At 39.9% G+C, this 12,179-nt stretch overlaps 1 protein-coding gene across 1 annotated transcript in view; it reads left to right on the forward strand.

The window, feature by feature from the left end:
* Window positions 1–10,331, forward strand: part of LOC306960780 (STE20-like serine/threonine-protein kinase) — a 29,439-nt gene extending 19,108 nt beyond the window's left edge. Inside the window, exons 10-18 of the mRNA XM_079553316.1 lie at window positions 227–357; window positions 617–740; window positions 1,985–2,164; window positions 5,180–5,309; window positions 7,962–8,086; window positions 8,212–8,403; window positions 8,973–9,098; window positions 9,320–9,433; window positions 9,981–10,331. Coding sequence (XP_079409442.1) covers window positions 227–357; window positions 617–740; window positions 1,985–2,164; window positions 5,180–5,309; window positions 7,962–8,086; window positions 8,212–8,403; window positions 8,973–9,098; window positions 9,320–9,433; window positions 9,981–10,127 — 1,269 coding nt within the window. The 3' untranslated portion in view covers window positions 10,128–10,331. The remainder of the gene's footprint in view (window positions 1–226; window positions 358–616; window positions 741–1,984; window positions 2,165–5,179; window positions 5,310–7,961; window positions 8,087–8,211; window positions 8,404–8,972; window positions 9,099–9,319; window positions 9,434–9,980) is intronic.
* Window positions 10,332–12,179: the final 1,848 nt, after the last annotated feature.

The following is a 12,179-nucleotide window of genomic DNA, read 5'->3' on the forward strand; positions in this document are numbered from 1 at the left end:
CAAAAGCATATGAATAAATGGATTAAATCTGGCTGTCAGACTGTATACCAATGTTTTATACGTTCATTGGTTGTAGATTTTTAGCTGGAGGCAAGTTATTACTTTTGTTTTGGTGTCGCTTTTCAAATTCTGCGCCATCAATCATAAATATCTCATCATCTGAAGTGAACAGAGTCTGGCAGTGCTGTTACGTGAATCAAATCTGAAATGTTCGATGCTCTTCCAGGAGACGAGGCGTCAGAGGAAGACACTGAAGAAGACTCGCAAGTTCATGGTGGACGGAGTGGAAGTGAGCGTGACCACTTCAAAGATCGTCACGGACAACGACACCAAGAGCGAGGAGATGAGATTCTTGAGGTATTTCCAGCTTTTTATGCATTCTACCTACTTAGCTTTATGCAAATATTTGTAAATTGAGATGCCGGGAAATGCACCGCACAGCTGTTCTGTGGGAACTTTCAGAATGCTAATTTCACTTCTCATTTGTAGTTGAGTGCACGGTGCTTTTTTTTTTACACTTGGAAACGTATTTATTTTTCTGCTGTGCTAATTAAAGTTCTCCCGGTGATTTGCACATAATAATTGACATGTTGCGTTGTAATTTTTGTTTTTTCAGGCGTCAGGAGCTGAGGGAGTTGCGTTTGCTGCAGAAGGAAGAGCAGAGAGCCCAGCAGCAGCTCAGCAACAAACTCCAGCAGCAGAAAGAGCAAATCTACAGACGATTTGAACAAGAAACTACTGTAAGGAAAGCAACGAATCTGGCCTCAGACTTGTAACTTTACCAACTTTATCATTCTTAGGTCAAATCTGACTTTATAGAGTTTAGCAATATGTTATTATGTACTAACTTTGGCTACATACATACTAGAGGTATGATATATCGGCCGATATTTGGGATTTTACAATAAAGGCTATCGGCCGATCTAGCGCCGAAATAAGCCGATATCTCTGGGAGCCAAAGTGAGAGAGACTTCCCGTTTTTTGCATTGGAAAGAGAGAAGTCAGGGCTTTAAAATGAGCCCTAGGCCTGAGGAGAACAGAGAAATATTGCAATGAAAATTGGTTAGTGACAAGTTAGTTTCAATAAACCTCCGTCAGTATGGACATGCTGCACCTCATTTTGAAGCACAGACCCTGGAGAATTCAATCGCTGTTTAGTTTTAACCTCTGCATGCCGGGGCTAGCAACAGTATGCTAATGCTAACTAATCAAAGCTGGGACAGAAACTATGATTGAATCACCTACAGTAATAATAAAATAAAATAAAATCAGCCAGTGCTGAAGTGGCCAAGTATTTATGTTTTTACAGGATTATAGACATTTGGAAAAAGTGGCCAAAAATATCAGCCGAGCATATCGGCATCGGGCAATTAAAATTCCCAAAAATCAGCATCGACCTGACCATATCGGTTGACCTCTAATACATACATTTTTATTTGCTTTTACGCTCAATATTTCTTTAGAATAAATGTAAATAAACTGGCACACTGCATTTTTCAGTGGATGTTGTGCTATAAAGTGTGATTTTACTGGCACAAATAGTCAAGCATTATTTATTTTTTTAAGTTAATATAGTTTTGACTGATCTCCTGGTATTGATTTTGATCTAAGCTGCAACCTATAAACCAAAAAATAAAGCTTAAAATGATGGCTCGTGAACAGCATCCAGATGTATGAAAGAACGTGTTAGTTTGTTGGTCGCTGGTGTAAAAAAATAAAAAAAATAGGTGTGAATAAATGTGTTGCCGTTTCAATAAACCATCGTCAAAAGCCTCTCTACTGTAGGACCAAAACTTCCATATAGGTTTGATGTACATCGTTTTGCAAAAAGAAAATGCTAAGAGTAGATAAAATGCACATCACTCTCTTTACTTCTTTGTTCTGTTGCACTAAATAAGATTGAATTATGAAATCTAAAACATCAATGCGACACAAAAGCAAGTTTATAACGGCAAAGTGATGTTGGTGTTTTGTTCCTGTTCAGGGTAAGAAGCGCCAGTACGACCAGGAGGTGGAGAACCTGGAGCGGCAGCAGAAGCAGACCATCGAGCGTCTGGAGCAGGATCACACCAACCGGCTCCGGGACGAGGCCAAGCGCATCAAAGCGGAGCAGGACAAGGAGCTGTCCAAGTACCAGAACATGCTCAAGAACCGCAAGAAGGAGGTCAGTGCGCGGGACAGGGCTGTGATCCTTTTCGCATTAATAATAAGGATTTTACATCAGATTTAAAGCTAGCCTATAACCGATGACCGTAACTTCAAATCATAACAACGCTGCCCAAGAACTGACTTCCTGTTTCGATCCAGCACACCAAAATAAAAGCACCATCTTATTCATTCAGCTTTCTTTCTGCCGAACTATTAACAGACAAAACACTTCAAATGTGTGTACTGTATTTCATTTTATTCTTGTAATGTTACAAGTACCTGTTTCACTAATCAATGAGATGAGCTGTGTGCTTTTATTTTGGCGTGCTGGATCGAAAGAGGAAGTCACCTCTTGGGCGGCATTGTTATGATTTGAAGTTATGCACAGAGTCAATTATGAATGACAAGCGCTGCAGAAAGGCAACGCAATTCCCAGACCAAGTGAGGCTTTCCACATGGACTTCGCATGTTGTCCCTCGTCATTAAAGATAAGATAAGATAAGATAGCCTTTATTCACCTTATTCCGCCCACTTTTGCCTCTTTTTGCGTTGTCTCTGCACTTCCGTTGTCCAGACACTTCCGGTCGAGCTCGAAGCCCGTTCATTTTAACGGAGAACGAGGGAAAATATTCTCCGCTCAAATCGGATGTTTAGTCGATTGATTTGTGTAAAATTTTCAATGTTCATTCGCACCGACATGTCAACACTGCAGCGTTTCTCAGCGCGGCCGAAAAACGGCTTTGTTTTCGTGTAGTAACTGACTTTATGTGGACTTCTCTTGTCCCATGTTAACACATAGGAGAAAAGGGGCGCGCACAATTCATGGCGGCGCCCACGCGAGCCTCCGGAATAAGGTGAATTGAACTCACAATGGAGAATTTTACTTGTTACATACAGCTCTTACATTAAAAACATGTAAAGTAGACACAATTCTGAGGCCAAGACTCCCCTGATAAAGAGATTCTGGTTAAATGAATAATTCCAGAAAGTAAAAATATCAAACAAATGATGATACCATAGACAATGTAAATAAATGTTCTTATTATTGTGTCCAAAAAAAATCCTGTTACTTTTACTACAATATGACTGTGTTCAGTTCAGTCTTCGGACCTCACTGCTACTGTTACCGTCCCTCCCAGCTGACCGAGCAGGAGTCCGTGGTTTTGGCCTCCTATTTGAGCCCTGCAGCCGCTATTTATAGAGAGCTTTGTTTGATTGAACCGATATGAGACTCTCAGCTCTGCCTTTGTTTGGGTTTATGGGCAGTGTTTAGACGAGGAGAAGCTAAAATGTAACAACTCACCGTTCCTGTAAAGGGCTAATCCATCCACAGCTCACATTTCCGTTTATTGTGATTTATTGCGCTCGTTGCTGCTCAGACGCCGGGCAGTCAGGACGTGCGACTTTCTCCAAGAATTGTGACAAATGCCATAATGAAACAAATCAGAGAGGACATTATACTGTACACGCCCCACTGGACGAGGTAACCCTGGCTCTTTGTTTGTTTGCTGTGGATTTCATCATGCTTCTTCCGTTTCCCGTCTTCAAATTTAAAATTCAAAACTTGCAAACCGATGTCTGTTTTCTTTTCATCATTGGTTTGACACGTATCGTTTCGTTTGTGTTGACTGGTGCGTTCAATATTAGACATTGTATTGTGATCTACAGGGAGTGGCCCATGTCATGATTCAGTCTTTGCAGTTTTCCTCTTACACGCCGCGCAGCGCTCCCGTTCAGGAAGTAAGTGGCGGCTCGGAGTTTGCAGTGATGGCTTTTGTGTTGAGTCTCGTCTTTTTCCAGCGAGTGAGCCTTCTGTTCAGTTTGCCATGGGGGGAAATTCACTTGCCAAGACAATATGACTTATGAATTATGTAAGGAGGTTCTAAACAGGTTATATTACGGATATTAATGATAGAGCTAAAGTATTAAACAGTAATTCTGTACAGGCTTTTTTCATCCACAAGGTAAAATATGTATTTCTCACAGTGACTCAGACGCACAAATAATATTTATAGAAGCAACAAATACTGTATGTAATATGTATTGTGATCCAGGCTGCACAATATTTGGTGGCCATATCGCAAAATCATTGTGTTTCACTGATAAATGTACACGTTTTTACTTTTACTCGTTTACTCTGCAACAGTTTAGTTTTTTAATTTGGTTTTCTTTCTTATTTTGACAAAACTTCATGTGAAAAAACAAGATTTTGCTTGCGATTTGTACTTAAATCAGGGTTTCCGCAGGGCATTAAAAATCTTGAAATGAATTGTGCCAAAACGAAGGCCTTAAATGTCATCAAAAAGCATTAGATTGGATTTACACTGGCATTAAATCGATTGTTCAACTGTTTTTACTGCAGAAGTTCATCAAAAATACACAAAATTATGGTCCAAAAACACATTGAGCTGCAGATTTGGCTGAAATTGTACACAATGTTTTGCTGCAGACTTTTCCAAAATGTATCCTCATTAAATAAATTAAATTTGCACAGATACATCAGTGGCATTTTAAAATTACATGAAAAAGCATTAAATCTCACTTATTACCTTACCAGTATATGAAACTCTGTGTCGAAATGTTTTACTACGACATTGTCACCCCAGTATTTGAAACAATTTCTCTCATATTGTCTCATTAATGATTTATCAACAAAACTGAAGTGCGAATAAATAGTGGCAAGTAGAGCGATAAAACGTACTCCAGCAGCTCGACAGAAAAGGTGAGCAGGGTTCTCTCGGTCTGTGGTTTGCTGTGAGCCAATTAGGACAGAGGATTGGAGAGGAAACAGCCTTTTGTTGTTGCTGTCTGGTTGATCAGACAGATTAGCCCTAGATACGCCTGGCACTGAGCCTCCTGGACTGTAAGCAAGTAAGTAAGTACTGGAGTATTGTGCACACTCCCACACGTCCGTATATCCAAAATCTAAGAGCTTAATTCAGGAAAAAAGCTACGAATCGCCAAATAGTTTGTGGTGCTGGGTGTAGTGACAATTCTTCTATTCATCAAACGCTTGTGTTTGTAATTTCAGGAGCAGGAGTTCTTACAGAAGCAGCAGCAGGATTTGGACAGTGCCCTGAAGAAGATCATTCAGCAACACAAGCATGAACTGGCCACCATCGAGAAAGACTGCCTCAACCACAAACAGCAGCTGCTCAGAGGTACCAGAGTCAGCAGCGAGGGACTGCGGGAGGGTCGAGATCGGGGCCAGAAGGATACACTCCAATGATCTGTTGCGACAATCACGTATAGGACATTTTTACTACAGCAATTTTCAACCCCTATATTAAAAAAATATAATAACATGATTATTAACGACATTTTATTTAACCTACAAACCTCCCGCCTTAACCGAGCACATTTTCTCCAGTTTGACTCTACCCACATCTAAAAGCTTCATAAAAAAAAGAATATCAGAAGAGCCACAAAAGCCACAAAAGCAACAAAAGTTACGTTACAAAAAACGCAATAAAACAGCCGCCAAAATGGTGTTGAAAAAGCAACAAAACAGCCAACAAAACAGTGTTGAAAAAGCAACAAAACAGCTGACAAAACAGTGTTTAAAAAGCAACGAAAACACAACAAAACAGCCGCCAAAATAGTGTTGAAAAAGCAACAAAACAGCCAACAAAACAGTGTTGAAAAAGCAACAAAACAGCCGACAAAACAGTGTTGAAAAAGCAACAAAAACACAACAAAACAGCCGACAAAATAGTGTTGAAAAAGCAACAAAACAGCCGACAAAACAGTGTTGAAGAAGCAACAAAACCGTGCCATATAAGTGACCAAACGCAATAAAACAGGTGACAAACAAATCTGAAAAAGCAACAAAAAAGTGATGAAAAAGCAACATAACCAGGCGACTAAATAGTGACGATAAAGCAACGAAAGTGCAACAAATAAGCAATGAAAATGCAAAAACAGGAGACAGAAAAGTGTGGAGAAATACGGCGTAAAAGTGACGACAGCGCAGGGAGAAGCTTAAGATTTGGGTAGAGCTGAACTGGAGAAAATTTGCTTGGTTAAGGTGGGGGTGAAGAGGTTTATTGTGTGTCCTGACCAAAGTTTAGGAACAGTAAAAGTAACCCAAACAACTTGCTGTAATTTGGTAATGTTTTAGCTGATTCTGTGCTGCAGCTTTTATTATTATTGCCTTCAGAGCAACAGAATGTAAAGCTCGTGGCCTAATCTCAGACTTGGTGCCTGGAGTTTGACAAACAACAGTTCAGAGCTGGATTCCCGTGACATGGTTCAGAGGGACTTTCTCTGAAGGATCTGATAAAGAGCTTTCACTGCCCAAACTAATGCTCCAGAGCTTAAAGATCGTATTAGGAAAGTGAGGGGAGTATTTTTACTCCGACATGTTTGTGAGGTAGTTTGATTCATAACATGATGATTCTTCAATGTGATAAATACCACCTATAGGGTAAAGCCTGCCTGGCTCCGCCATAATATTACCTGTCCATTCCACGCAGAGAATTAGTCTGGTCATGGAGCAATTGGAGCAGTTTGAACGGGCGGGCCTGACACGCACAGATTGTCAGTGAAATAAACCAATTAGCAATTAGCGGACGTCAACAACTGTGGTCCAATTCACAAAATATGAACTGTATATAAACCACGCGGAGAATGTGGAGGCAAAATCCTCGACGACCTCATCCATGATTAGTTTTGGCTAATGCTAATGTTAATTGAACTAACAACATAGTGGTGCAGCGAGTGATATAGCCGTGTCATTTCTCTGTGACGGTCGTGCTTGTTTCAGTTAGGCCTTAGCCGCCAATCAGAAACTTGTTAACTGTGTATGGCCAGACCAACCTTTTTTCGCGCAGAAAATAAGTGGGTGTGGTTTATCAGGCTAGGGGAAAGCAGTGTTGCCCAACCAGGGTTCCAGGATCACTCGCGATACTTAGCAGGCAATTTCTTGGAAATAAGTCAGGTTAACCTCTTAACCCCCAGTTCAGCTTTACCCAAAGCTAAAAGCTTCTCAACTGCAGGTTGCAGCCTATAGACCGGTGTAACGCTTCATTTGAAAGCTAAGACTTACAAAACTGATCTAAACTGATGTTTTTCCTTGCGTTGTTGCCATTGTAAATTTGCCTCTTTTTTTGTGTCATATTTTTGTTGCTCTTTTGTGGCGTTTTTAATCACTTTTTTCATCACCTTTTTATCACGTTTTTGTCACTTTTCTTGTCACTCTTTTCTTGCTTTTTTGTTTTGTTTTCATCGCGTTTTTCTCTTGAATATTTTTTGTTTGTCACATTTTTGTCACTATTTTGACACTTTTTTTCAAGAAGCTTTTAGATTTGGTTAAAGCCAAACTGGAGAAAATGTGCTTGGTTCAGGCGGGAGTTAAGATTTAAGAGTTAAGAAGGCAAAACTGAAGAGTGCTATTATTTTTCAAAGTAAAGTTTATTTTAATCACGTTTTGTAGTAACAGCTTTGAACCTGCGAGCATTTTAGCTTCATTTTGACCACAACACACACCTAAATACTAATGCATGTGAGTTTAGTTGATTGCAAAATAATTGGCTATACCCTTTAGGGGTTATTCAGAGCATAAATGAAAGACTCAAAACAAAAAAGGGATAAAACGTGTTTTATTGACTAGACCGTGATTATAGCAGGCACATACCAGGGCTGAGCAGTGGTCTACATTTCAAGTTAATTACGTAACCAAGCAAAGGGGAACTATTCATAAAATCGCTGAATCCAGGACAGCAAAGATTCCACTGCAATGAAATACAGCAGTAATGTTGAGCTTAATGCGGTTTGTGGTGTCTTATGAACTGTTTATCTCTGACTTGTTGCAGCAAGAGAAGCTGCCATGTGGGAGCTGGAAGAGCGCCATCTGCAGGAGAAGCACCAGTTGTTCAAGCAGCAGCTCAAAGACCAGTACTTCATGCAGCGACACCAACTGCTCAAGAGGCACGAGAAGGTGGGAAACATTTGCCCTCTCAAAATACAAAACTGTTTCAAACTGAAACCCCTAACCCATCCCTAAACTAAACCCAATTCCTCATAATGATTCTTTTTTTCTATGTTGTTGTTTGGCCGGAGCAGGAGATGGAGCAGATGCAGCGCTACAACCAGCGTCTGATCGAGGAGATGAAGAACAAGCAGACGCAGGAGCGAACCAGACTCCCCAAGATCCAGCGCAGCGAGGCCAAGACACGCATGGCCATGTTCAAGAAGAGCCTGCGCATCACGGCCGCCACCATCACCCAAGAGCAGGAGCGGGAGCGGGTCAAACAGGTGAAATACTAGCGCTGTTTAACCTCTTAACCCCCACCTCAAACTGAGCACATTCTCTCCAGTTTGGTTTTAACTAAATCTGAAAGCTTCTTGGAAAAAGGTGTCAAAATTGCAACAAAAATTAGGATGAAAATGCAACAAAAGACCAACTAAAACATGAGGAAAAATCTATGAAAAAGTGACAAAAATGTGAAAAAATAATGGACTTTTTTTTTTAAAGAGCAACAAAAAAAAGCGTTCAAAATGCATTACAAAAAAGTGACAACAATGCAAGGAAAATGATCCGTTTTGATGAGTTTAATGAGTTAATGAGGCGTTACCCTGGTGTATAGGCTATGTCAAAAATCCTGAAATATCCCTTTAAAGTGGGGGTTAAAAGATTAAAGCATTTAAACTAGAATACGATACGATAAATATTATGAGTCTTATTGTAGTAACATCCAGTGCAATTTGGAACTATGGCCCTGAAAGCACAAAGACCCTGTTCGCATTGTTTTTCTTTTCACACATTGCATTTTGCATTTGTGATTATTTTGCAGCCCTGAATTAAACTCTGTTCTGTGCCTCAGTTTGCAGCACAGGAGGAGAAGCGTCAGAAGAACGAGCGTCTGCACCAGCAACAGAAACACGAGAACCAGATGCGAGACCTGCAGCTCCAGTGTGACGCCAACATCAGAGAGCTACAGCAGCTCCAGGTCAGCAACAAGGCTGGGAACTGGCCATAAATCTGCCGGACCTCCTGTTAAGATTCTTTGGCTTTTACGATACCATAATGAACTCCAATGTAGAAGTAGTAGATATGCGTGAAATTACACAATGAGGCTGCACAGTCTTTTTTTTTTCCACCCACTGTCAAACACAGACATCTGAATATCATGAACACCACACCGTAAATGCTGCCGTCTTTTTTTTGCAGAACGAGAAGTGCCACCTGCTGATCGAACACGAGACTCAGAAGCTCAAAGAGTTGGACGAGGAGCACAGTCTGGAGCTCAAAGAGTGGAGAGAGAAACTACGGCCCAGGAAGAAGGTAAAACTGCACCACCAGACATACTGTGTTTTGACTGAAGTAAAAGTTTTCACAGTCGTCCATTACTCCTCTGTTCAGTCTCTGATAGTCCAGCTCAGAAACTAGCTTAGGGCAAACAAAAACTATGAAGAGCAAGAAGATGCATATTGGACGAGAGGCGAAATGTCCTGAACTCAAACAATAACTGACCTTTTTGAACTGTTTATAACCCTAGCATTTTCAGTAATATATTTTCATCCAATAAAATGTTTAAGTTAATACCGGTGCTATTAATGAAGTTAACCTCTTACTGAGCCTGAACCGAGCGCATTTTATCCAGTTCAACTTTTCCCATATCTAAAACTTCTTGACTGGAGAGCATAAAACCTCTCACCATAAAACCTACGAAACATTTGATCTTGGAGATTTCTAGAGGCCACTGTGAGCGAAAGTACAGGCGGAAAGATATCCACCCATACAACCATTGGGTTCACACAGTTTCAATCCCATCTTTGTTACTGTCAACCATTTCAGAAAACAACCCTCACCATGACACTTGTGTTTTCAGGCGCTGGAGGAGGAGTTTGCGCGGAAGTTGCAGGAGCAGGAGGTGTTCTTCAAAATGACCGGAGAATCCGAGTGCCTTAACCCTTCCACCCAGAGCCGCATCTCCAAATTCTACCCCATCCCCACTGTCCACTCCACGGGGTCATAACTGAGGCCAATACAACACAATGTACAGTTCACAAAGTATTCATGATACTCTCATATTTATTATATTTCAATATGCAGCATTCTGATGCTGATGGTGCACGGATTAGTATTATTATATATCAATTCTTCAATATTCTACAATTTTTCCTTTTTTACAGAAAGAGTGTTTCCAAATCAGTTTCTTAATCAATGACTTTTTATGCAGGTTAATCTGATTGAGCAATGTCATGGGTCTGTAGTTGATCTGCCCAATGTAAATCTTTATTTTTTTTCTGACAGTATTATCCAAAACCTTCTAAATATCAATTTTTAACACATTATGTTGGAGTAATTGTCAATTATCTTTCCCATTAATGAACTCAAACCAACTCAGTGTCATATTGCTGCATAATAAAAAAAAAGAAGTAGTAATTAAAGGTGTACGAATGCTTTGTGAACCCGCTGTGCGCCTCCACAAACTCGCTCTTTGGACTGTAAAGACTGTGCCTGTGCTGCCTTCGTCCATGGACACAAATCCTCGTGTGAAAACTGTTACTTAACCGAAGAGGAAACCCCGTTCATTTTTACATGTATGTGATTTGTAAGATAAATATGTAGAAGATCGAGTCAAGATCACGCCACTGAAGTGAAGGCTCGCGTTTCAAAACTTGTTACATTTTGAATTTCATAAACAGATTAGAGTGCCTGATTTTACCACTAAATTTGAAGGATCATCATCATCATTTACGGCTTAAATCATTTTTGTTTGAGCATTTTTTGCACTACTCATTTTATACCACTTTTTAATTAGGTTTACGACTAACACAAATCTATGAAGGCAACCTTGGATTTATAATTGAATATTGACTTGATTGTAAACACTTTTGAGGAACAAATGCTGGTATTTCTCTGGAAAAGTGCATATCTTGGAGGCTGAAAACAGAAGAGCTAATTTAATGCTTTGTTTTTATCTTTTACTTTATGACGTAATGCTTTTAAAGGTTTCTATAAACTTGTGATACTCTAAGCTCAAGTACGACCTCAAAAAAAGAGTCATTATATCATAGATACAGACGGCATCTCTGGAATCGCCCATATATGGTCATGTTTGAAAGCAGTTAAGGGGGAAAACAATTTGGAGAAAAATGTAAACTTTCTCTAATTATTCTAAAACTACTTTAACAAATGCTGAATTATGAATATAGTTTTCTACTAAATAAAGGTACAAAGACATGGAGAGGAGCAAAGTGGTTCAACAGCCCATAAATACATAAATAACGGAGAATGCTAACTAGATGCTTCACGTTAGCATGCTGCTAATGCTAACGGCTAGCTAGCACTAGCTACGACTGCCGTTTTTTCACTTCTACTGAACAATCTGCTGTGAGAAAATATCCATATGGGCCCGATTTACACTTGACTTTATTTATGTGTGACAAATACGTTCTTATTCCACCAGAAAATGGTTAAAAAGAGTGAAAAATTGTGTTTCTCTGAAGATTCTATTTTCCCCCTCGGCGAAGCCACACACCCTTCTATGATGAGATGCCGTCTGTGTCTATACAATTTCAAACATTGTATTTTTTTTTCTATCTATATTTTGGGGGGCTGAAGTTATAACCATAGCAACAGTTGCTGTACTAGGTGGAGCCTGAAGGAGGTGTTTACATAAAGAGATCACTGTTAATTGGACGCAAAGGAAGATCCTGTGGAGCCAAAATCAATCCTGCCATAGCATTTGACTGAGCATTTATTAGCGTGTTAACTTAAATCCTTGTATGACCTTGTTACTGTTAGACATAGACAGGTATGGTGATAGGATGACACGATGATTCTCCAAATAATTTACAGCAAAATCACTGCAGTCAGTCCGCTGCACTGAGTTGCTGTGTTCAGATGCCTTGTCAGTTTTTGTATCATTGTTTATAAAGAGCTAAGCAGCATGGCTTTATCAGCTGTTTGTGTTGTTTTACTTGAGACTTGTGTTAGTTGGATTACTCTGTTATGTGGGTAGAACCGCCATAATGTTTCTCTGTTTACTGGTACAATGAAGCACAAACTAAGATGACATAAA

This window comes from Gobius niger (genome assembly GCF_951799975.1).
Source record: "Gobius niger genome assembly, chromosome: 3".
NCBI classification, from domain to species: Eukaryota; Metazoa; Chordata; class Actinopteri; order Gobiiformes; family Gobiidae; genus Gobius; species Gobius niger.